Source organism: Centroberyx gerrardi, chromosome 3 (genome assembly GCF_048128805.1).
Source record: "Centroberyx gerrardi isolate f3 chromosome 3, fCenGer3.hap1.cur.20231027, whole genome shotgun sequence".
In the NCBI taxonomy this organism is placed as follows: Eukaryota; Metazoa; Chordata; class Actinopteri; order Beryciformes; family Berycidae; genus Centroberyx; species Centroberyx gerrardi.
The window spans coordinates 11,772,421-11,799,035 of NC_135999.1; the positions used below are offsets into that span (position 1 = coordinate 11,772,421).

The 26,615-nt window shown below is 41.6% G+C and overlaps 1 protein-coding gene across 1 annotated transcript in view; it reads right to left on the reverse strand.

The window, feature by feature from the left end:
- Positions 1 to 8,306: 8,306 nt before the first annotated feature.
- The window catches only part of fbxo41 (F-box protein 41), a 31,503-nt gene continuing 13,194 nt past the window's right edge, over positions 8,307 to 26,615 (reverse strand). The window contains exons 3-13 of the mRNA XM_071912984.2: positions 25,725 to 25,932; positions 21,189 to 21,262; positions 16,034 to 16,419; positions 14,321 to 14,559; positions 14,046 to 14,161; positions 13,199 to 13,351; positions 12,736 to 12,831; positions 12,493 to 12,611; positions 10,667 to 10,825; positions 9,747 to 9,862; positions 8,307 to 8,440 (exon numbers count right to left, since the gene is read on the reverse strand). Of these exons, the coding sequence (XP_071769085.1) occupies positions 8,378 to 8,440; positions 9,747 to 9,862; positions 10,667 to 10,825; positions 12,493 to 12,611; positions 12,736 to 12,831; positions 13,199 to 13,351; positions 14,046 to 14,161; positions 14,321 to 14,559; positions 16,034 to 16,419; positions 21,189 to 21,262; positions 25,725 to 25,932 (1,729 nt within the window). The 3' untranslated portion in view covers positions 8,307 to 8,377. The remainder of the gene's footprint in view (positions 8,441 to 9,746; positions 9,863 to 10,666; positions 10,826 to 12,492; positions 12,612 to 12,735; positions 12,832 to 13,198; positions 13,352 to 14,045; positions 14,162 to 14,320; positions 14,560 to 16,033; positions 16,420 to 21,188; positions 21,263 to 25,724; positions 25,933 to 26,615) is intronic.

The window sequence follows — 26,615 nt, forward strand, 5'->3', positions numbered from 1 at the left end:
CAATAAGGTTTTGTCATTTTGTTTTATTAACAAAATGATAATCTCATTTTTTGCACATATACATTTTTGTAGTACTCCTTGTCCATTGTTGCCATTAGCCTTGATTAAGGCTAAAACACTAACTAAGCCTTGATTATTATCATGAAAAAGTGAAGTGGCATCGTCATTAACTTTTAAAAATTATATATATATTTTGTGGGGCTTGCACCATTATTACTACCCTTATGGCTACATTATTAGTCTCCGTCAGGATGTAGCTAAAAACTAGATTTTGATTGGAAGTTTCTAGCTTTAAGAAAATGTGGATGAGTCAAAGTTGATTAAAAAAATGGACAATGTAAGTGATGAGTACGACAGACCATCTACCTCTCTCAGATCCTCCAGAGAGCTAAATGTGCTGTACCAGCTCTCTCTGGATATCTGTCCTCACATATTCCTCTGGTGGCTAAAAGCACACACAATACACCTGACACACCTGCACGTCACTTTCTTTCATTTACTGAGTTACACTTACAATGAATCAAAAGGAAGTAATCTATGAGAAAATGATTTTTGCTCTGCAAGGCCAAAGCAGGTTTGTTGAAGTACCTTGAGCCTCAGAGTTAGAGGCATCGTGCGTATTGAGTTCCCTCTGAAAAAGGAGACTATTTTTACTCCTCTATTTAGAAGGATTTCTGCTGGCTGAGCCTGTGTGTGAACAATGAGCCGCATCTGGAGAGCATCACACAGCATTAATGTCTGAAATTAATGGCCTTTTAGGAAGATGAAATGTGGAAGCAGCAATACTAGATCTATTAGGAATAGTGTACAGAGGCAGCAGAGAGTCCAGGTATAACAGGTTACTGATTACATCGTATTCACACTTACCAGGGAGTGAACAGACAAGTGAAATGAGAAGACCAGGAGGATTTCTGGAGACCTACAGTATGAGTGGAAGAACAGCATACATCATGATCAATGTCATCATGTTTTGAGAACCAAGACTGCAACACTGGACATGGCGACAAGCCCTGAAGACACCAATTAAGAATTACGTAGCCTCAAATTTCAACATTTTGTCCCAGCATGTATAGAAATGTAACACATCCTAAGCTACTTATTTACAGCGGAGCTTAGAAACTGCAAATATATACTCTTGGAGGACCAATTCAGGGCTTCATAGAACTCACCTCCAGTAAAGGTCAAAGTCAGTAAGCTTCACCCTGAAGCGCTTTCGCAAGTGATCCACCAACACCATGTTATCTGGGTTCAAATCCATGTGGAAAACACACTCTTCACGATACTGAATGCTGCAGCCAGCTACATGTAAAGTCAGGAATATAGAGTGTAGAATATACTGCAGTTGAACATTTATAAGGTTTACATTTTGCTCTCCATCTAACATTAGTGAGGGATTCAATTTCATACTAATATTTGGCCCTGGCATATTTGGTTCTTTATGTTTCAATTGCTCTTGATTTGGCTGCCAAACCATATCATCTGTACGTTTCCAGTGACGGCCTTATGTCTTTTAAAGGCAGAGGATTAAACTCTCTGCCTCATCTAGAGCCAAAGGCTGATGTCCAACATTTTGAACATTAGACAAGTGTGACCTCGCAAACATGAAACCTGATGAGGTCGACATCCGTGGCCGAGTTTTTTTAGCATGGACACCTGACAATACAGAAGAAGTTAGAGATTGTTTATTGACTTAGTTCACATATAATACACTTTTTTAATGGGTCAGGCAAAGCATAGCAAATACAATAAAGTGGCCCAGCTCCTTTTTGGCCTCAAAAAGATTTAGCTTTTTTTTTTCTTTTGTGAGACCTTTACAGCAACGGTCTCATTGGTATCTAATTTCAGACCTTGCAACTTTTCCAAAGCTCTCCTCTTCCACAACAGCCTGCACCAGGTATCTGCTGGAGCGGCTGGACGGCCCTTCATTTTTCACTGCCTGGTCGTCTGCACCGGGGGCGCGAGGGAAGCTGAGGTGTTGAAGCAACTGGGACAGCTAAATGAGCTTTCTCTGTCCTTTGGCAAGGAGCTTTTCTTTTTGTCAAATTGCACAGCTGAGAGGAAGAATGAAACAAGGGAGTTACAATCAGAGGCTTGGAAGGCCATGCAGTCAAAACAACACAAAAAGAAACATGCAACTAATCAAGATAATCAAACCTTTGCTTTGATTGCTTGTCATTTGAATGTGTTTGCTCAAAATTAGCCACCTGTTACATGGTAATTAACTTGTCTGATAATTGGCTTTAATTGCTTTCTTTAAAGAGATGCTTGTACTCCATTGTAGTGTTGTAATTGCCGGTTGTGCCATGTTTAAATAGCATTAATTTAATTTATTCTTATTTACATACCATTCCCCTTGCTGTATCCTATGTTTTTCCTGTTATTCATCTTCAGTGAGAAGAATAAGCCAACATTAGCAATAATACTTGATGAATTTGCAGACAAATTCATGATTGTACTACTGTCATCAACATGAGGATGCCTTTCTGAGCCTACTCAGTGGTTCAGTGAAGACTAGGCCAGCCATCCTCTAAACCAGAATTTTAAACTATGGGTTTTGACCCCAAATTAGCCATGGGGCCGATTCTGTTCAGTTTCCACATGAGCAATAAACAAGTGTAATATTAGGTTTTAATGAGCCTGGGTCTCTGGAAGGAACTACATTTAACCATTTGGGTCTGGAGCTGAAACAGTTTGAGGAGCTGTGTTATAGTTCCTTTATATTTTAGATCCTCACATCATGTAAAATGGCCAAAGCCACTATTACTGTAGGAAGACTGAACAATATAAAGAAAGGACAGTTGACTGCTTCATTAAAAAACACATGATGCCATACAAAAATTTAATTTATGCAAAATAATCTTCATTTATTCCACCAGAGCCATAAAATGACCATTCACAATAGTTCCTAGGCCTTTTCTGATCACTGTCAGATTTATCACCTAGATAAGAGAGACACAACCATCAATAGTAAAAAGATTTCTGTGATTATGCATCTTCTTGTCTGATATTGTGTCCTCCCAAAACACCTTTGAAGTACTATCTAACAGCCGAAGAACGACTCCAAAACAAAATAACGCCAAGGACAGAGAACTGATAATTTTTCTTGTTGCCAACTGCAGATATCAAGGAAGCATCGGATGGTGCCTTGGCGGATGAGAGGGAATGGGAAGCCCCGAGATTCAGCGCGAGAACGACATCCAAAACTCAAAATAAGGGTTTTGAAAATATAAAAAGAAGATGCCAGCTATTAGATGCTGCCAACAACCTCCTCTCCATCTCCGTTTATCCTTCTCCTCTTATTTAAAACAAATCTATTAATGAATTGATATCTAGCCAGCATAAATAACCAGCATTATATAATATGCACTCTAATTTTGTGATGGTTGAAACAGTTGGGAAAATGAACATTTGTGTGTACTGGGTGATAGCACACCTCCAGTCACATGGTCCATCTCAAACATTTAAAAAATCTACAGAATTTACTCTTATTTTCCTTCATTTAGCTACAAAAATTGATTGATACAAAACCACAGCAGCATCATACAGTTTGGCCACAGAACCCAACTTCACACAGTGAGTGGAGTCAAGTAACAGAGAGGATGTTGAGCCACAGCTAAGATGTAACAGGAAGCCCTGACATTTCTGTTTGGCCGTGATGTGCAGTGTGAGCCGGTGTGTAACAAGATGTAAATCTGAAACCGTTTTCTGTACAGGAGAGCAGGCAGTCCACTCACCTTCAGTGTTTCTTTATTCATTCAGACAGTTGGGAAGCAGGGAGGGAAACACAGCAGAGAAGGTTCTGGCTAAAGAGGCAGTGGATTAAACCATTCGACTAAAACTTATCAGTCAAAGCTCAAAGTAATCTTTCTCACTATTTATGGTGGTGCCACACCATTTATGGAAGGCACTCACTGCATTACTTTTGACTCAATCTGAAACCAACATGACCTGATGAAAAGTGATAAAAACAAAATCATATTTTTGATTTGCGAGGTCAGATATCAATAATCTTCCCAGCATCGCACAAAGCTGATGCAATGTCTGATTGAGCTCCAGAAAGGAGTTTGAGCTTCTAATCATAATCTCTCAAAATTATAAAAAATTAGCTGAAACTACATGCAAATGTATTTAAGCAATTTTATTGATGACAGGGAATGAGTGAAAATGAATAATAAAACATTTTCATCTATTGCAGTCGTCTTAGAATGCTGATCCTCTATTGGAAAAGTTTTTCAGCAACAAAACCCATTTTGTCAAAGTAGCAACATGAAGGAAATTCATGAATCGATTGGCATACCTGTCAATGGCAGTCAAAAATTAAAATTACAAAAACACTGCACACTTAATTGCCCAGATAAGTGTTGAGGTAATGTGTAAAATACTATTCAGATGAATGGGCAGAGTACAATCATTCATACAGAAAATATGTACAGAGGTACATCAAGACTGATGAACAGATACTGCTTTTCAAATGCACAGTATGACAAATTGCTGCAGCTCCAACAAAGGATTAATAAAATTAGACTGAAATAAATAAATAATGAAATAAATGTGCCAACAATGAAGCACCTTAGTTTGATAAGTGATGCTTCAGGTGCTAAATCAATACAGTAAATAAATTAGAAGTTTATTTTTTCAAAACTGGTAGAAGAAATAAATCTGGTTGACATTTGGAGTGGCAGAGAATGGAGAAGTAAGCCAAAATTATTCTGGCATACTTCGCACCTCTATTCTCCATTTTCAGAGACGACGTGCTCTGGAGCAACTTCAGCAGGTCCGTTTTCATAATAAAGCAAATGTAGGAGTGACGTTAAAATCTGATGCAAAAGTAAAAATAAAAGCATATTGGCATTGAGAAAACACTTTTCATACCCAGCAATCTTAAGACAGTAACAAATAGAACGGTGGTGAGCATAAGGTCATATTGGCAATGAACCGAAAAAAGCACTTGGATGCGGTTGAATCAGGTTCAGTCATGAACTTCCCAACCAATGAGATGAGAGAGATGGTGTAAGAGAGAAGGTCTGCATTGGAATAAGCACATTTTCTTCAGCTGTACATAGTCTGTTCACTCACAGCGGCTCACTGGTTCTGTTCCCCCGAATCTTCTTCCTGTAACATGACCATGTAAGTGAACAGCTCATATCGTACGGGACGTCCCGCTGACAGAAACCGCTGATGTTTCTGACAAAACTGATGACCAATGGGCCGATAAAAGCGTTCTAGAAAAAGTGCATTATATTTTGTCAAATACTGAGAAATAGCTGAACATTAAAAACAACACTCTAATAATAAACATCTGGAATATCTTTTTTTTTTCTCACTAGTGCAACAACAGACTTGATCAAATAAAGAGAAACGGTATTAACCTGCAAGCAATCAAAGCTCTTAAACATCTAATAATTTTCTTGCCACAGTAGCAGAACAGTTAAGAAGGCAACTTAATGATTGATGCTTGAACACAAACATGCCAACATTATAGACATTGCTCTTTTTATAGAAATAAATAGCTGAATTATCATCTTTATCCTCTTCTTAAATAATTTCCATCTCTATATGACTCTGATGCACATTTAATATAAAGTATCTATAATACACAACTGCAATTTCAACACTACTGTTATACATAATATAATTCTCTATGTTTATCTTTCATTCAACTTTGGAGAGAAGATGCTTACAGAATGAAGACCTGTAAACTTTTTCCATCAAGAAGATCCCCATAATTATGACCTTAATATTATATAACATCAAATGTTGTTTGCTTTTTTTTCTTTTTTTACAAACAATTTATGTACAGAATAGTTCTTAGCGAAGGCAGGATTGTCTAAAACTCAAAATCAACAAGTGCATTGTGTTTTCTCTATTGTGTCAGCAAAGTTAAAACACCCTTTCCCCAAACCTCGTTCCCTCTATGAAATTGAGCGGCAAATCCTTCAGCAAGTCAGTACCAGCTCGGGATAATATGCAGCACTACTGGAAGAAACATGGAGAAAATGGACAGCCACAACTGTTACAATGTGTCTCACATATCGATTTGGAACAAGCACATCAGTACGACAATACGCAGCTACACAACTCCTCATAAACATTACGAAGTAGAGACCAAACACAGCGGCCAGCAGCTCTCTCCATCACTGAATCTTGACTCGACCGATGCCCGCTCAGCATTCTTGGAATCAGTCACCTTGCTCTGTTGTACACTCCACCCACAAATGTTCAGATTTGTTGTATATTAAACTTAGAGACGAGGCTAGTTGCCTGGTAACAAATGAGGTGAATATGCAAGGCGAAATAAAGAACGACTTGTTCGGCTCCTGCTGGAAACTTGTCGCAAGGGAGGAGTCTGGTGATATTCACCCTGATGTGGGATTCAGGAGAAAATGCAAACCTTTTCACATGTTATCTACACTATTTCTTTTAAAACAAAGGAGATGCAAGCCTCTGCACTGGTAATAAGAGCCTCTGTAAGTTATCTGCAGCACAGGAGAATGTGCACTCTGTAGTGTTTCCACTGTAAATATTGCTGCTAATACTATTTGACAGTCTCTGCAATTGTGCCAAACTAAGACTGTGACCAGAAAATCATTATGCCATATTAAATTCTCTGCTTGAAAGGTAATAAATATGATTCTGAGGACCTGATCCCTTGGTTTTAGAGTACTGTGTAATAGTTAAGGTGGTACTCTTCAACGCAGTACGCACTGCAAAGATCACCAAGTCTCCTGGATGACTCCAATACACCAGCAGGCCTTTCAGCTGTGTAACTGCCTACTACACCAGCAGAGGGAACCAGAGAACATCAGCTGGTCATTACTGAGATGCATGAGGAACAGCGAGGGGCTCAGCCAATGACGAGCCCTTTGCATGGCACTGTTAAGTATGGTAAAATGTGAAACTCACGTGAGATATATATATATATAAACACCATAACATACTCGAATATACCCGGAGGAGAACTATATGCACCATGTTCTATATGAAGCACAACACCTTTTGTTAGTAGTAACGTTTGCTTACACTCACATCAAACTCCAAAGGACCTGGAGCTAGTTGCTTGTGATTTGAAGAGTTAAACATCTGCCTTACATGGTCCCTCTTTTCCCGTTAATGGCACATTGGAGAAAACACTCAGTGGAATGAGGACAAACGTATACTGTTACAAATGGCACCAGTTTCCAGAGAAATGCATTATGAATAAACTTGCAGCCTTGTTGAAGAACAACATCAGCCGCTGCGTTGTGTTCCGGCCCGGAGATACGGCCGTGATAGAAAGAAAAAAAAAAACAAGGGAGAGAATCAAACACTGAGTCCGGGGATGTGAGACGTAGGCCTGCGCCGAACTGATCCTGATCCCGTAACCTAACGATCCCGTTCGCATGGGGAGCAGAGGATGGCGGAAGAGGTAAAATGCATCGCTGCCATGACAACCGCGCCGCGCAGCGACGAGAAGACGGTCGATGAAGACCGTCCGCGTGCTGCAGGAAGGTTGTCCTCGCTCTCTCCGCCGCGCCTGGAGCTGGCACAGTACCTGTCTGTCCGGGGTGGAAGCAATATGTGTTTCTCTTTCTGAAAGTGGTCCGTACAGGAGGTGAGTCCAACAGGGTGCAGGGCAGGCGGGATGAAAACCATCTATCCTGTCCTTGGCCGTTTGTTGACACATACACACACACACACACACGCGCACGCACGCACACACACACACACACACACAAACATAAAGCCTCTAAATATACTGGCTCAAGATTCCTGCCCTTTGACAAAAAAAACTTCATTTGAGATCCTGTGAGAAATCCAAAACAATTTCCTATTCTCACAACAGCTGAATGTCCTTGTCGGTGGTGAATATATATGCTGCTGCTCCTGCCCCCTTGTTGTTGTTGTGTCTAAGGTAAGTTTCAGGTACAGGTCGTACATATAGATGCAGACACATGAATTCTGCATCATGACTTAGCTCCAGGCGTTTACAGAAAGGGATCTGGTTCTGTTACAACATGATCTAAAACTGAGAATGAAGAATCGGTCGGGTTTCTTTTTGTCTAATTGGCAAGTTAAAGACAGGCCCTTCATTTGATGTATCCTCCTCCTGACTGGTGTTCTGTCATAAGCAAAGTGAAGGAGATTTTGATTTCCCCCTACTGGAATAGTAAATGAGTTTTTTTTTTGCAAGTTTTGTAGTTACAGAGTATGCAGGTTGAGCCTCGGTAGTGTAGCCAACTTCCCGGTTCATCGTGCCGGTTCATCATGTTCTTCCGTTGTTTCTGTTGGTGCTGCAGACTGATTGAGCCCCGTGGAGAGGGCTCAAAGCGACTGGGTCTGTTTGAGTGGCTGGAGCCAAGATGGCGCCTCTCCAAGACTTTCAGCTGCATGAAGGATGTTAGCAGAGACTGTCTGCTTTCACGTGGAGAATTTTGGAGAAGCCAGGTCTCTTCTTCAGAGCCTGAAAGAAAAGGGAGGGAGGGATATCAGAATGCGGCAACCCGTGTGGGATTTTCGCTAAATATATTAATGTGAAATTATTCTATTGCCCCCTGTGGACTTCTGTCTGTCTTCTATCTTTTCTTCCAGGAGCTTTCCCCTCATTTCTGTGATGAATAACTTACCAGTCTAATGTTAGGGTTTTCTTAGATTCTTACATTTCGGGGAGAATGGAGCCTTGAGAAATCCCAAATTGGATCAAATACAAACGTGAAGCAGATTACTGTATGACTGTAACAGCAACAGCCATTTTGTGCTAGTATTAGAATGTGCCAAGAAACTGATTTACAACAGCGGCCGAGAGAAAAAAATAAGCACAATCCTCACTTATACTGCATGCCGCTGCAGAACAATGAGGTGCAGGTTATGGATACATAAGCTTCACCTCTGCAGAATCACTCCTCAAGAGAGTGGATTAAATACAAGAGGAGAACGCTGGCTTCCTTTCAACAGCAAACTTAAAAAAAGACGCTGGGATAATAATAAATCATATTTGGTTACAGCTCTGGAGAGGTTACCTAACTGCTGTGAACAATCCCACCATCTACAGTGCAGCATCCAAGAGGGACTCACTGTAACTGACTCATAAAGGCAAAACATAAATAAAAGGCCTGGGATTTCACAGCTATTGTATCTCTCTCTCTCAACTGAGCGGTCAGCTATAAGGCATCTGACCTGAGCGTGTTTCACATCCTCTCACAGCAAGACTCTGCTCGACTGAGCTAGCGCCAGCCAATCGCTTCCACCGACCATCAAGGGGACTTCAAGGTCTGAGTCGTGGTTTCAGCATTGTGTAGTCGTAACAAAAATAGATGCGTCTTACCCACAGAACAGCTGGTAGCTAGATGATTGTAAGGGTTAGTCATGTGTATACAGTGGTGTAACAACTCCAAAGACTTGTGGGAACTGGAAATACTAAGACTCTTTGTGTTTGGACCACTAACTGAAATAGAAATCTAAATTGACAAGAAAATCAAAGTAGAAACAAATGCAAAGTGCAATAAGCTTGGCTTTGAACTACTGTAGGTTTCACTAAATACTACTTTGTGGATATTACCATATTTAGTGGGATCAACTGTTCCAAGATCTGTATTTACTACTCTGTAGTACTCCGGTACTCTGTAATACTCTGCAGATATGGTACAAATATGAAGAAGACTGGAATATTGACAATTTTCTGACAATTTTTATTTTGTCTATCTTTTGCAGTGTATCTAGTTGAAATACCTGTTTATGAAACTGAAAACCGTGTGTGTGCTCAGCATTACCTGCAGCTTGTTAACCATCTCATCAAACAGCTTCCTGGCCTCGGGGCTGTTTGGGTCCTCAAAGTAGTCTTCTATGCCAATCTGAACCACAATGGACTTCAGGTTGCGGCACACGCCTACATGGGTGGAGAGAGGTTTGAGGGAGCAGCAATGTGGATGTCATCAGGGTGTTCTCATAACAAACTCGTTCTTACAGTTATGAAAAGTAAATACATAATTTTGTACGATAATTATTGAATCAAGTGAAACAGGAGGCAGGTCTCATGTGACTGAAACAGGCTGTAGTTTAACATTAAAACAGTGTTGCAGAGAGTAAGAGAGTGGAGGTCGAGTGGTGGATGGGTGGGTGGATACATTTGCCTTTGATTGCTGCGACCTGGGTTCAATTCCCGACTCATGCAAAGAAGTTTTCTGCTGTGAGTTAAGTTTTCATTTTTAGCAGAAGATTTTATTTAACCATGACCAAAACCTTTCTCTTACCATAATCAAACTGTTTTAGTCACCTAACCTTAACCAAAGTTTTAGTTGCCTACACCTAACCTCAAACCTAACCTTAACCAAATTTGTTTCAGCTGCCTAACCTTAACCATAACCTTAACTATAACCATAGCCTGTTGTTTTAGTGCAGGTTATGCGGCTGCCCATACAAACCAAATGCATAGGTATAGTACAAATCAAGGTGCATAACATTTCGTAATATATCATACAAATGAGGTATAAGAACACATTGTATGCATATTGTAGCTACTGACATACATTCAATGAACACCTGCTAGAAGTGTTTTGTACGACTAATACTAACTCAGTCCTAATACAGGAGGACAGCATTATAGTGAACTGCAAGACCTGTGTTTTCACCACAGGAATGCATTCGGTAGGCCTACTGTAGCCTGTGCAGTATCTGTAGTGTTCAGACTCACTGTTGAAGTGCAGCAGGGCCTTGGGGGTGACGGGGGTGGAGGTGAGCACCAGCATCTCCAGGCCCTTCAGGCCCTCCCTGCAAACTTCTGCCGCCACCTCCTGGTTGATCTCGCTCACATGGTCCAGCTCCAGCACCTGCAGACGCATGCAGTTCCTCGCTGGCGGGAGGTGAGGAGGGGTGTAAGGAGGGGGAGTAGAGACGCAGAGGCGGGGAAGACAAAGGGGGAGAAGGTAGAAGGAATAGAGGAAAGGGGGAGAAGGTGAAGATGATATACAGCAAAGGCTACTGTAGGAGATAAAGGCTTAATTGCGTTCATGTTCTCTACCCATCTTGTCTGAAATGCACTTTGCTATGAAAAATATATATTAGATCTACTTTTCCAAAACTGTAATAAAGCCAAGAAATTGCTCACAATGCATTTATCATATTGATCATGAAAATGTATTCTTTAATTGGATGGCAAAAATGTAAGGATGATAAATTGGAGGCTCATTGTCCCAAGTCCCAAATGTGCCCCAGGTAAGTCCCACCCACTGTAGAAGAAGACTTCAAATGGGGCATGTGAAGTATGAGCAGACAGCGAAATAATCATTGATACCACTCCTCTCTCATACAACTAAGAACAAGATCAGTTATGGATTTTTTTGTCCATTTCATCAGCAAAGTGTCATGGGACCAACACACAGAGGATGGACCATTATTTTACATCCAAATAATTAGCTAGGAGACAACGTAAGTGTAAGTGTAATATTAATGCAGCTGGCACTACTTGTAAGCAAATTTTGGATGTTTTGTTAAATGCTCTACATCGCTCCATAAGACATTTTTCTGAAGGTAGAGGCAGGGTACAGACTGAACTCTCCTCATCTGTTCTTTCTTTCCACTATCTGTGCTTTCCTTTTGTTAACTTTGATTCTCACTTATGTCTCGATAAGCATGCAGCACTTCTCTGTCATCAAGCCACAAATGTTATTTCTCTCTCTTAGGCCTAAAGACCCATTCACATCTAGAACAATAACCATAAAGATAACTGTAAAGAGATTTAAGTCATTCTAACTAAATAGAATGTCTGTGTTCCCACTACAACGATAACTATGAAAACATCCAAAATGAGAACTATAACTAGATTTTTGGTTTGATCTCAGAGCGACTTTTGGATGCAGAGACAACGATAAAACTGCTTCAGCCAACTAAATTAAAGTTGTAAGAAAAGAAGGGGGCGGGAGAATTCGGTACCTCACTGCAGTAACGGCTTCGTATGCAGAGGAACTGATCACAGATATTGCTGTAGTGTGAATACTTGGGCACCAATGTATCGTTATAGTTTATAGCTATCTTTATAGTTATCGTTCTAGATGTGAAGGGCCTTAACTGTTTCTGTACGCTGTATAGGAGGTCCTGAATGAAAAAGCAGTGCAGTTCCAAAAGAATATAGCTGGATCTCAAGTCATTCTCTTCTAAAATGAAATAAACAGTATGATACAGTGTATAGATGACAAAAAATGAAAACTTGTTTTGAAGAGAAAATGTCATGGAAAAATAAATTATTTGTTGTAACATTATATGATTTTCCTTCTTATAATTAAAAAAAATACAAGTGGCCAGTAGCTCAGTGGCAAACGATATCAAAGATCAATTTACTGGCTATAGATAAATGATGTCACCTGGACACATGGGATTTCATTTGACCATTTGTCAGCGATCTGATTACCTACAAATATAAAGTGTAGTGTCATGTTATGCATTTCAATATCGTAGCTGCCCCTACTGAAATGGAATACAGTCTATGGTGAATTACTATGGTATACACCCATACATATTTACCCAGTGAGGCGAGGCCCTGAATGCCACACCCAGCCCCACCCACACCGAGGGCGCGGAGGTGCGGCCAGCATCTTCCTATGGTCTGTAGGCATCGGTTACTGAAGCGAGCGGGCTGTTGGCTGAAAGAGACAGAACACAGGGCATGTCCATTCATTTACTAAACACAGCGTGGTCTTCATAATGCGTCTATTATCTGGTAAAAATCAAAAAGGTGCAGAGGTACTATGTCCCTCAGTCTCTTACCATGGGTGTAGTGGTGCCACCTGCAGGGAGATGATGTCTCTGCAGCCTGCTCCGAGGGCCCAGATCACCTCCTGGCCAACTGGGTCTGTGGCGCTCCTGGAGCAAAACAAACATACACAGTTCATGTCCATATTAAATACATAGGTCAGAAGCATAAAGTTAAATGCTGTCTTACATTAGAGCAAAGTCTCTGAGGAACAACTGTAAAGTATTGTGCTTGTAGTACTGGTCAGTGTGTGGCTTTCCATGAGGATCTTGGTCCTAAAATCATCTTTTTTCACACTATAAGTCAATGATCTTTAAAAGAACGCAGGACTAAAATGCATTGGGGAAACCATGCCCTGATCACATGACCATAAACATCACTATGATTTTGCATGTTGGGCATGGAAGCTGCTATCAGGTAAGTACCCTTTCCCTCCTCTAAGATGCTTCATGAATGAGCAGTTGAGTTGCGGTCTACCTGTAGGTGACGGCCTGCAGGGCTCGGCAGTAGCAGCTGGCCAGCCAGAGGGAGCGGTCGGTCAGCAGGTTGGGGCAGTGAGACACCTTCAGGATCAGCAGGTTGCTTCCTGTGGCTTTCAATATGGCCTCCAGACCCTCCTCCAGACAGCCACTGAGATGGAGCGGTAAAAGAGAGACAGACAGAGCAGGGGTGGTAATTCTCCTTTCCTTGAGCAAGGTACTTCAACCATTTATGGCACATAACAGAATGTCTATGTCTGCCTTTGAGCTGTAATATATTCTGCAGAAATTGTGAAACCCATAATGGAACAGAAGAATAGATGCATTTTTTTTACAGAGAGGGTAGTCTGAGAGTACAGTGTAGTCTGAGAATACTGAAATGAGAAAGGAACTCACATGCACAAACACACACATGCACACACACACACACACACATACATATAGATGAGAGAGAATAAGATGGCAGTGGGAGGCAGTTGAGGGTGATAGAGTAGTGTGGCCCTGCAGCTCTATCTCGTTCTAGAAGAAAATGTGTCTGTCCATCGTGTCTCTCTCTCTCTTTCTCTTTCACACAAAAACACCTGAACCTATGTGACTGGATATCAGTGCAGTATTACACGGTTATCTCAACTTCAAAATTATTCAATATTCAATCATATCACCCCATGTTGGCATCCTCTCATCAATCAAGCAGCACAATGCAACGTGATTCCCAATGCCAAAACTATACACATTGTAATAATAAAATATCCCAAGGTGACTGTACATTTAAAGAGACACGTATGGCTACAACATCCCTACCTGTGCCTGCACTTCTGTTTCTACTGTGTGTGTGTGTGTCTCACCGTGTGCTTTTGAGGTACTCCTCCTTGGTTTCCTTCTTGCCCCTCTGTCGTGGTTTGAGGTTTTGCAGGATGAGCGAGTGTGTCTGAGTGCACCACTGAGACAGTGTGCCCAGGAACTGAGAAAGAGACACGAGGATGACTGAATATAAATAGTATATACTGCAAAAAGCAACAAAAAGGGTAAGGGTAAACCTGCCTTGACAGGTTTGGAAGTGCTCTCCTGCAGTCTCCTGCGATTACAAACGATTGACTGCGTACAGTGTTGCAGTGTTCACCTTGGAAGAAATGCGAGCGTTCTCCAGCAGCACTCTGGTCCACACAGCTGGGTGACGCGCCACGAACTTCCAGTCGCGGCAGATCTCAGCGGCCCGCAGCAAGGTTTTGGTGTCCAGGTAGGTGAAGATACAGAAGAGGGCCGCGCGCATCTTCAGGATCTCCGGGCTGATCACCTCGTTGGATTTAGACGGGCTCTTCTCATGGCGGCATGGCTTACTGTAGACGCCTTCAGACCGACCTGTGGGAATGGAAAGAACGGTTTGTCTTTCTAACTGATGCACAGTCAAATGCTTTTTTTGTTAATCTGCAGAAAGGCTGGCCACCTGAACCACTATGAGCCTCTTGTAGAACCACAATTCAAATATGAGTGAATTAATTTAACTCAGGGAGAGAGAATATCTCATGCTGAGGGAGATATATTTTACTGCACAGTTTTATTATAGTAGTTAAAATCTCTAAAGAAGACATTTAAGTAACTGCATATCAGAAATGTTTAAACGATATTCTGTCACATGGTGGCGCCAACTTTCAACTTGACACGCTGAATCAGAGTGCATAAAAATGTTTTTTTTCTTCTTCTTTTTATTCTATTTATGTCTATGTATTGGCTGATACCATGTGTCCAATCAAACCCAAGCTTATTCCTCCCAGCAAGATCACTCCTAGATGAGTCATTGCATCTTTGGCCTTGTAAGGCGTCCTCTTCAAAGCAACAGGGCTATGAACCATTGCTTATACTCTCTCTCTCACTCTCTGTTTGTTTCTCTCTCTCTCTCTCTCTCTCTCTCTCTCTCTCTCTCATTCTCTCTCACACACACATACACACACACACACCGCCTACGCTCAAGACTGCCAAATGAACTGAACAGCCAAGCTGTGTTATATGCTTAGAGAAACTGTGTGCTTGTAGATACATACCATCTGATAAAACCTGGCAGAGACTCTCCCAATAAGGAGAGCTACGTCAGATCATAGGAATGGCAATAACATGTTGATTATTATGTGAGAAGAATCTATTTGAGTTTATGGGACAGTCATAGCAGTCCAGACAAATTTGTCACAGGACTCTGGCCCAGTTTTGCTCCTTCCCGGACTGCCGTGCTACACCTGGCATTTGTAATGAACCCAACAGCAGGTGGAGAAAATGGAGGGCAGCAGCAATGAGTTGAGCAGGGCAGGAAACTAAGAGAGAGATGTACAATCTGTGTTGGATCTGAAATGTGTGGACACGACTGGCTCTCTTACTTGGCTCCCTCTCTCACAAAAGCTCAGAGCTTAGATTTTAGAGACAATAAAACAGAAATAGAGTGCATTTACACATACAAATACTCTCTATCTCTCTCAAATGCACAGATACACAGAACTGAAAGACTACAGTGATAGGAGCAGCAGTTAATGCAGTATTTTGTTTGTTGTGACAGACAGAGGATATATGGGACCCCTTGCCCTCCATTTGTTCCATATAATCTCATATCTAATCCAGACTCCAGGATTTGTAGAATGGTCTTTAGTCAGTCTGTGCGTGACACAGCTCCTGTTACATTCCCACAACTGCAGCTCATCCTGACCTAGATTCACATCAGTCACTGTTCCTCTGGGAGTAATCTCAAGGCAGACTATTATACTGCTGGTCTGTGAATCTGGGCTCCCGTGTGTCTCAGCAGTTTAGTCAGACATGCTCTTGGCTCTACTAGTTTACGCAGAGCCCCTACCTGCGTTGGGGCGGTATCCGGCCCTGCCGTGGTGAGGGTAGGGGGCGGCAGACTGCTGGACTTCAGCCACAGCCCTCCTCTCCTGCTCCCACATCTCCACTTCTGACTCGGTGGTGCGGGAGCCCACGTCTGACACGTCTCCCTCCTCCCCTTCGGTGCTGTTCCGGTACGGCCGCCGCTGCCAGTTCTGGATGGCCTGTTTGCGGAGGCCCCAGCTCCGGGACACGCCGCCGCCCCCGGGGGAGCGCTCGTAGCCCCCCTCGCCCAGCCGGCACTGGACATGGTAGTACTGGGCCTCGGGACACTCCTCCATGGGATGCATCTCTACACTGTCGCTGTCGTAACCTCCAGAGCCCTGTGAGACGGACTTGAGGCGCCCTGATGCACTATGGGAAAAAAGAAGGGAGTGAGTGATGAGTAAGACTACCAAAAACAATTAAATGAACGATGGCTGAATGAATGTGATGACCATGAATGACCTGGTTAAATAAAGTTTAAATAAAAAAAATGTTTTTTGTTTTTTTGGGTGTGCCACATAGGTGGTCCATCCCATGTGCAATGACATTACCTATTGTATTCTGAAAATTAATAATGATAATCATCATCGTCATCATCATCATAATAATAAATAGAAATTCCGGGGTTCAAGCCCTAATGACTTTTATGCCAAATGTTGCTTTAGCGAAGGTTCAGTCTGGAAGACTATCTTTAGCATGCTTAGGCTGTAGTTTTACTTCTCATACCATCCTGCCATTCACATCTCTCACGCATGCTCACTCATTATTTCCTTGCTGTCTTTTCCCGGGCCGTCAGTTGAGATATCAGCTGTTCACATCTATCCAATAGCACAGCGACACACCTCCATTGTTAGCCTATCATCTTGCTGCTGTCTTTTTAAATATGTTTCTCTCTCTCCGCTTTAGTCCGTTCATGCTGCTGTTATGCGCACCCCTCCACCTCCCCGTCACCGCCCAGTCTTCGCAGATTCATCATCTTCATCAGCTTCATCACTCATCAGCCTCACCAGCCTATCAGTCTCAGCAGAGTCATCAGCCACCACCACCACCAGTGTCTGGACTCCACGGGGGGATTTATCTTGCTGCTGCTCAGGGCTGGTGCCCCTCGATTACAAAATCTCCCTGTAGAGTCTAAGCGCCAAAGACTTTCTTGTCAAGTCTTAATTTTCACTATATCATCTGTTATAATAAACAATTATCTTTACTTCATTCACTTGTCTCTCCTGATTGAAATATGAGCTATATGCCATTACTGCATAGCCATACGCCTCCAACCCAAACCAAATCATTATGGTGGACTTGGTGCTTCAAGTGGCAAATTTGCTCGATCTGGTCACCATGTTTGGTGTCATTCAGACATGCATTGTGTGACATAAGGCCTTTCAGAATTTTAAATGTCACTACAGCGCCCCCTTCCAGCCAAATTGAATGACATTTGGTACACAACGTCCTACCAGACAAGGCTGCCAAATTTTATACTAATTTTGCAAATGCACATCAATCTACAAGCTGTTATATGCTAATACATGATTATTATGGCATAGGCCATGACTACTTTCACCAATCACAAGCAAATGAAATTTTGATTAATACATGGTCCTGGAACATGTAGACCAAATTTCATAAAATGTCAGATATGCATTATGAGATATGCATTTGTGGCACAGTCTTGAAGTGAATTCACCCCATAGTGTCTACAGCGACACATATAAAACCTTCTCACATGGTGAATGTGATGGTGAAATGTTCATATAATTCTTAAATGAACCTCCATTTTAATATATAGTTCAGGCCCCATTTCATTCATTCTATAAGATTCGTACAGGTGCACTGAGGAAAACAACGTTGTTGGTCTTTAATTTGAGAAAATTAAAAAATGTTGCCGCAAAAGCAGGGGACGCACTGAACCACTGGAGCAAAACGAGCCACAAATTAGTGTGACTGATGAGGAAGAGCTGCATTTCAGAGGATTTACAGTAGAACGAGGGCAGCTTTTGTACATACTGCAACAGTACTTAAAATAACCTCCCTCCCAACACAAATAATGAGCAGTTACAAATATCAGCCTCTCAAAAAGTAGGACATTTCTCTTTCTTCCACTATTTCTTCCTTGTTCCTTCCCCTGTTTCTCTTTGCATAATGAAGAGAGACGAAGCATCTGCATGCAGCATATTGGGAATGAAAATGAAAGAGTATCATGGGTGACACTGTGACACTGTAGGTTGCCAGTTACAGACTCTCATCATCATTCGTGCCCTGCAGATGAGCTGCATATTATGCAACAAATTTGAATTCAGATCCACCAAAACCTACCAAAGCTGTTTGTTTATTATAACAGCATTCTAAAAGAGGACAACGATAAAATTGGAATTTCTGTGTCAGCTACTGTCTAATGACATGGGTGCAAAGCAATAACCTAATTAAAAATATTTTTTGTCAACAGTAAAGCAGTAAGAACACAATGATATGAATTAACCTCAATAGAGATATTTTCTAATATAACAAGTTACCAGAAATATATATTAAGTTGGGTTTGCTAGTGACTAGTGATTCCCTAGTGTCACAGTTAAAAAAAGCTGGCCAAAGCTATGCAGGGCACAGGTTAAATCAGTGGAGCATAATCAATCGGTGGAGTTAGATAATTGGGTAAAGATCATTATTTGAGAAAGTTACAGCATGGTGATACAGTTTCCTGATTAGTAATGCACAGTGGGACTGAATGTGAGCAATGGAGCCGTTCCGGTGCAAAACTGATGCATGCAGAACGAAGATTGTTGCAAAAATATCTGGTGAAGCCAATGTCGATAAATCAGTGAGACTGTTGTGCGCCCAAGATGAAGACCATTTATAGGGGCAAAAATATCATCTATAACAATCATCATCATCCGACTTGATGAACAATTATTAATAAGCAGAGACAGAAGGCTTTGGGGGTTGTTGTTAGGCCGCTGTGTGAGCGGTGCCATCTATGAGTCAATGGGGAAGGCCTGAGTGGTCTGTGTGACGTCACGGTAAAGACACACATTCACACACCAAATGGGAATGACAGTTGTATTAGACAGAAGATTATGCCATGTCCATGTGTCTGATATCTCAAGCAGACATCCAGACACTTGCACTCACAAAAACACACTTAAAAATTCTACAGCCACATCTTATGTAGAGAGCCATCCTATCTTTACCTCAGTGCACCTATAAGAATCTCATAGAATAAAATGGGATCTATACACTATTCTATACAATACTAGTCTATCTATTCATATTTTTAAAGTAGATGTCAGTGTGTGAAACAACATACAAGTAGAGACACCACCTTGTCAACATTCACCACACTACATAAATACATTACTGCATAAGTACTGCAGTATAAATGTAGTCTACTGCATTCAGCACAGTATAACCAGGTGGCGAGGGAGGGGGCGTGTCTTCAAAGCCGCCTCAACAAAGTGGGAATGTTGCAGTCGTGGCCAGACCGAATATACTACAGCAAATCTACTGTTGGTTGAGATGCAAATGAGTTCATTACATCAGCTGTAATTTTAAAAATATATAGCCTACGGCACAAATTGTATGTTTGCCCCTATTTGAGGTTTTATGTTTCATTGTCTCAAATCAGTGGGTTCAAAGTTGGCCAGCAGCCCATAATTCACTGGTGCGTCACTATTTTGGAGCAAGCCAGCTGAGCAGGAATCGACTCTTGTGTTAATATATTACTTCTGATTGGCGGAAATGACTACAGGCTCTTGACTTGCATCCCCAAAATAGTAAGTGCTACAAATGTGGGAGAAACAAACTACAGTGGAATCAGACAAGTCGTAGAAGTAGTGCTGAAAACTGGCTGCAGGCTGAACTTCAGGAACAAACAGAGCCAGCAAATACATCTTCTATATCAGTTAGCATAACTAGCACTGATCATGGAGGCGTCAACAATGGCATTGCTGCTGCTTTTCATTGTTTGTGTGAGGCGTTGTCACTGCACCACTGTGCTTACAAGCATTTATACATGGGATTGACAAGCTGTATCCCAGAGGCCAGGCAGCGTGCGCAGTAGATGGTGGTGGAGAGTTACGGGGCTCATGGGGTTCTGTTATATTTCCACATAACTGACACATTGTGTTTCGCTTCAGCAGCTCTTACTAGATAAGAAAGATGAGGTGTGCTTTGGGTTTTGTGTGTGTGTGTGTGTGTGTGTGTGTGCATGCATGCGTGCGAAAGATAGGGCTGCCGCTCTGGTCTACTGAAGTAAATCTGTTTCCAGTAGAGGTTGAGTCGGTTCCATGGAGCACTAGATCACCAGCTAAACCAGAAATTCTGCTTTCTTGGCAGATAAATAAATAAATACACAACATGTTGTATAGTCCTTCTCTGAAAGTGGAGTTCACAATGCAGAAACAGAGTTGGCCCTGTCTTGATCTTGTGCTTTGTATTCACTCTTCCCTGACCTTGCCACTAATTAGTAACTGGACCTCAGATCATGTACTGAGGGGTGACATGACGGCCAGCTGGTGGTTAGAGCGGCCATCTTGTAACCTGCAAGTCACTGGTCTGAGCCCCCATGTCAGCTCATGTTCATCCCTGCCAACTTGTCCTAACACAAGACACTGCACAGCTCCCTAAATAGCTGACTCTGTGCTCGAGGCCCTATATTAATACACTATTAATTAATAATAGTGTGTCAGCTCACATTTGGTTGCACTCTATAGCTTTACCATGAGGCCAAAACTGACAATTTCATCTGAAGCTGCAGGACTGTCACTGAAATGCTCTATCTATGTAGCACTTTTCCAAAATGATGAATCAAGCTTATATTCTCACTGTCAAATCATTTGCCCCATGGGCTTGGACCCTGCTAATGGCCACTTGCAGCTGTATTTATTATTTTAATTATCTTAAGGAGATGAGCAAAGAAAACTAATTCCTAATTGCACTATATGTAATATGACAATTGGGAGCTCAAATAATCCTCCTCTCCTTACTTGATGACAGTTTAGTGAGCTACAATTATGTGAGGGTCTCTGTACTTGTACTGCAGAAAATACTCTTATCTAAAGCCACTTACGGCACAGCGCTCCCCTGGGTCGATTCCATTACAATCCTATCTACAATGTCAATGATCTGATATTCTCGATGTGACTTACCCGGTGCTGGGGGAGGAGCGGCGGTCTGACACCTGGTACATCCCCCTCGTGCTCCCAGAGATGCTGGAGTTTCTCTGGAGACAGATGAAAAGATGCAGATGGGAGAAAAAGGAGGGGAGGGGGGCAGAAAAGTATTATTACTATAAGGTCTCTGTATTTCCAGTAAGCTCCTGAAGAGGGAGTGATGCCTATCGTACTCTCGCTGTACCATTAGTTTAGGGTAAATAACACAGGACCATAGATGCTTTCTTATGGTCATTTATTGTACAACAAATATGTGTACCCAGCTACTATACTCTAAAGCATAGTAACGAGAACCCACTGAAACCTAAAGCACATGGGATCGATTTTATTATCAAATTGTTGTCATGGTATGTTAGTGTCGCTACTAAAATGAAATGAGCACAGCAGAATAACCACCGCTTGACAAATGCCTGCTGGGGAAAATAAAATAAAAAAAACAAATGGTAAATCAAATAGCGGCCTGTTTTGCTGTTATTCTGGGAATCTTTTCTATAAATATTTCAAATGAGCTCTCAGAACTCAGATGTTTGTCAAACAGAAGATAATCAGGGTTGAAGTGAACAACAGAAGTCGACTACAAAGTAAATACATGTGGCATCTCTGTACGGTTAAGTGATCTCCCCTCTCACAGACAGACGATATGAGCATGTAAAGTGTGACTGGTGAAAGCATCAGGCCTAAAGCCAGGCCATCCGTGGATATGAGCTACTCCTCCGTATGAGTGGAGAGCAGTCACGAGTTGACAAGCATGAGACAATCAAAACATTTCATGAAAAGTCAATTACCTACATCCATCATTTGTGATACTACAGCAGTTCATTTATCACTCTATTGAGACGGACAGAAAGAGTTTGTCATATTATAATATACTATCACCATCTTTACGATAACTTAAAATGTTTGCTCTGAAAACCAGAGGCAGTTAATAGCTGAAAATTAAGGAAGTGTATCTGGGTGTGGGCGTGCAATGTGAGTCACATTCTTTCTATCGCCTGAAAGCAAAATCCTCCTAGTCACTCTTTCATACAGCGCTTTAAGCAACCTGTGCATTGAAGTATGCTGTGCTTTGTGTATGTGTGTGTGAACTGGTGCCAGGTGGAACTCTGTGCGCCAGACCGGTGAGGGTGCCACAGAGGGAAAATGTACACACACACACACACACACACACACACACACTGTCCCTCCCTCTCTCTCCTTCTCTCTCTCTCCCTCACACACACACTCACAGAGCTAGACTGGCCCTGTGCCAGTGAAAATGGACCAGGGAGGAACAAGGCAAACACTATCCATCGCTCTCTTTCCAAGCCAACTAGCAGTGAAGGCAGAACAGGGACAAATCCCCCCGAAATTGACTGGAACACAAAGCGTCTGTCCCATCCATCTCAGACAGAGGGAAAAACCCCAATCTGGACTTGTCTAAAGTCTAAAACTGAAGTCTTTCTATATTCCTCCCTCATTTTATTTCTCTTACAAAGCCAAAATGTTGTTGAATTCAAACTATGAATTATGGCTATCTTTACCTTGCACCTCCCCTGACAAAAATGGATTGGATTCAGCTTGGATTGAACTGGCAAGTGAGGTGAAACCAGTCATCCATCCCTTCTCTGACTGTCATTCCTAAAATACCTCTGTGGCTTTTTCTAAAACCTGTCTCCTAGGAGATAAGGGCGACCTTGCTGATGTCACGATAGAGAGATGGAGAGTCAGGTTGGGTGGGGTTGTGTGTGTGTGTGTGTGTGTGTGTGTGAGAGAGTGTGTGTGTCAGTGGGCATCCCTTGATAGTGTAACAGTGTATCAAGGTGCCAGCCAGTCCACGACTTCGCACTTGCACTTGTCACATTGATTATTCACAGTCCTACAATGCCGCACCAGCACACAGACATGCTGACAGCTGATGCTTAAATTCAAAGAGAAACATCTAAATTCAGTAAGCAGTGTTCCAGGTCAATCTCAGGTCAAATAATTTTTGAACATAACAAAAAATATTTAACACATTTTAAAAAGATTAATCTCAGGTCAAATGGTCTTCTAACAGAATGCAATAAAGATGAAAAAATATATTTTTAATTTTTTTAAAATATTTAATAAAGATCAATCTCAGGTCAAATGGTCTTCTAAGATAACTCAATATGAAAAAAAATATTTTAAAATTTTTAAAAAGGTTTTAAAAATACTTTTTTAAAATGGGCCTGATTCTAGTTTGCAAGAAAAATGGCGTTAAACCAATTCCCTCATCATTTTCCTAACACTGAGCAACAGGCTCCTTTACATTACAAGACAGCTATCGGTGATTAATAGCGAACTCTTGGATTTTTCACTGTATTACTTTACATTACATAAATTGGCTCTCAGCGATAGTGATCTGAGGGGAAGATGGATTTTACTGAGCATCAGTCATACAAGAAGTAATGAAAGAGCTAGTTTCTCTCTCTCAGATGGATCTCTACTACACTACCTCTGTTACAAAATCATCTTGGCATCTTGAACAAGAGCAAGAACTGGTTTCCATGGCAGCGCACAGATCTGTGCGGTGAAGCTGGCCACCTCTTTCTCACGAAGTGTTGGATAATGATTTCAATAAGTGACATTTTTAAGAACAGGAAGTGTCTGTGAATATATTTTTATCAACATTTAATCAGGCAAAGTAAGAGAAAGGAGATATTATGCAAGCTGCAGCGTGCTCAGAGGCGAACAGCCAATGTTCCTGTCTCCGTAGCATGTGGCAGCATTATGTGCAAGTCCAGCCTCTGGTCAGCATGCAGCCTGTTGCAGAGCTACACTCCCATTCCCAGAGTTTCTGCTGAGTGCCAAGCAGAGAGGCATCGAGTCTCCGCTGGAAATGAAAGTCCCAACCTCAGAATCTCAGAGACAAAGCTGGCTGGTCTCTCCAGCCTCATCGACTGCAACCCAGCAAATGAAGTGAACATCACTTGAGTATGGGAAAAAATAGATATATATTTAGCTGGTTTATCCAAAGTGTGTAACTGGCGCCCCCTGCTGAAGCACTGACACCCCACCACAGGCTTTGTTTACATTTACAATTACATTACATTACATTTACAATTTACAATTTCTCTCTCCAATTTATTGTCTGGGCTTTTAAATTAATGATTGACAGTATGTGAAAACGTAACATTAATTTTACATTTATTTTTGTAAGATGGACTTAAGGGCTAAGTTTTAAAAAGCTTAATTTCCCCAACTACAAACAACAGAGAACATAATGAATACAGACAAAATTTAGATGGTCAAAAAATTGAATCTTTGATAAAATGTGTCATATACACACATTAAGCACCAGTGGCATATCCACACTCCCTAACTTCAATTTACTGTAGTATTTCAGGTAAAAAAAAATCTCTGCGAGGTTTAATTAAAGCTGTGCTAATATAACCAACAACATGTTAATGACTGGCTAATTCCCTGAACAGGCAACAAAACAGATGAGCTAAATGACTTAAAAGAAGAGCATGCGCATACACACACACACTCTCTCTCTCTCTCTCACACACACACACACACACACACACACATTATCTCCATTCAAATTAAATGCAAACCTGCAGTGAGGCAATGTGTCATATCCCTTGTTTCCCATCTCTAATCATACAGAAATTCAAATTCTGTGTGGTTAGAGATATGAACTGAGGTGTTTCAGTCTTAGTTCAAAGCCATTTCACTTTACCAGCTGATGAATAACTCAACCTGAAGGTAAATAACCTATATGATTATTTGACTCATTCCTCTTTCTGTCCGGGTTGGGCTAGCGACTGGTTAGTGGAGACTGGTGTTTTGATTTGAAATTCATAATCATGGTCAGAACGATTACATGTCTGTCAATCAGTTGTTAGAGCTTGATGTATCCTCATTACCCAGTAGACATGTTGTCTCAGGCATCTTTAAGTCTATTATGGCTTTGCTTGTGATGCACTACAGGGACATTACTCAATATAATCAATGCTTATACATTATTCAAAAGTAAAAGCTACTTTTACAACAACTGTTGTCAAAGTAGAAAACTAGAACCATCTCTCTCTTAATTTAAATTAACTATGACTGGGCAATACTTAAATATTGTCATTTATTGTCTTTTAATAGAATCATATTGTGATTAAATAATGATATTGAGTTATCCAGATACACAATTCTGTTTTGATAAAAACAAACACTAATCAAATGCTTTCACAAAATGAGATCTGAAACAAACTAGGGAATATTATTTGAAAATTACAGTTTTACCATACTTTATATTATCATGCAGTTCAATGTGATGAGCACCAATTTGATAATTTAGCATGATTTTGCATGTTAGCACATAAATCATTGTGATAATAATTTTGTCCATATTGTACATTCCATTTTCTATTTGCTGTCCTGACTGTTTGAAAATGGGAAATCTTAAGACACATAAAGCCTAATAGCTTCCATTCAGCGTCGTGCTCTGAACAGCAACACAACACTGTAACACAAAACAGAAGCGATAACATCCCTAAGCCTCCTAAACCTCCTCACCTGGCGCCCGTTGCCCTTTGAGCCCTGGAGGCTGCAGCGTCCCAGGCTGCCATTTGGTGTGGTGCCACAGCTGCTGATGATCTGCAGCTGTTTCTCGGCGCGGTCGGCGCGGTCCAGCAGCTCCTCGATGAATTGTTGCAGGCGCACCTTGGCGTTGGCTTCACGCGCCGCCGTCTCCTGAAGGAACTGGTCAATCTGGGCGACCTCCCTGGAGCGAGAGGGAGAATGGCAGCGTTAGTGGGACACTCATTATACTGGAGGAAATACTACATTATATCCAAACCAAACAGTTTTTCTCTCGCTATGATCTGTAAAAGCTGCCTCTTATTAGGGCTCAAACTGCAGATCTGCTGTACCTCGCTTGAGGCAGGGAGATACAAGAGGACACGTTATACATGACGGTTGTGTATTCTACCAATGTGTCTTATGTGACTGCAGGCGACTCTTGGAAAGCCATCTCTCACATTCCCACAGTGGATCTGGGGATCTGCTGTCCTTCCCTTTGCATGAGAACTATGCACAGAGGTAAATACGCAATACAAAAACAAACCAAGAATGGGGAGAAAGGGAAGCAGAGAGAGGGGGAGATAGAGGGCGAGAGAGCAGCTGGATATTTACGCTACCACAGGCAGAGTAGGGGCAAGTTCCCATCACCTTAGCAACTGTTTTGACTGCATGGGCCGCTACCCAAATACAGAGACAAACAAACCAGGAAGCAGAACTTTGCCCACCATTCATTTTAATGAATGGATGTCTCTTAATTCAGAATATATTAGTTAGTAGTCGTCTCCAGCCTGCTTGACAATATCATTCTAGTTCAATCATGTTTGTGCACTCTGGTACTGATTAAGACTCTTAAATCTGATCTGATCAGATGTGATTAGTTATATT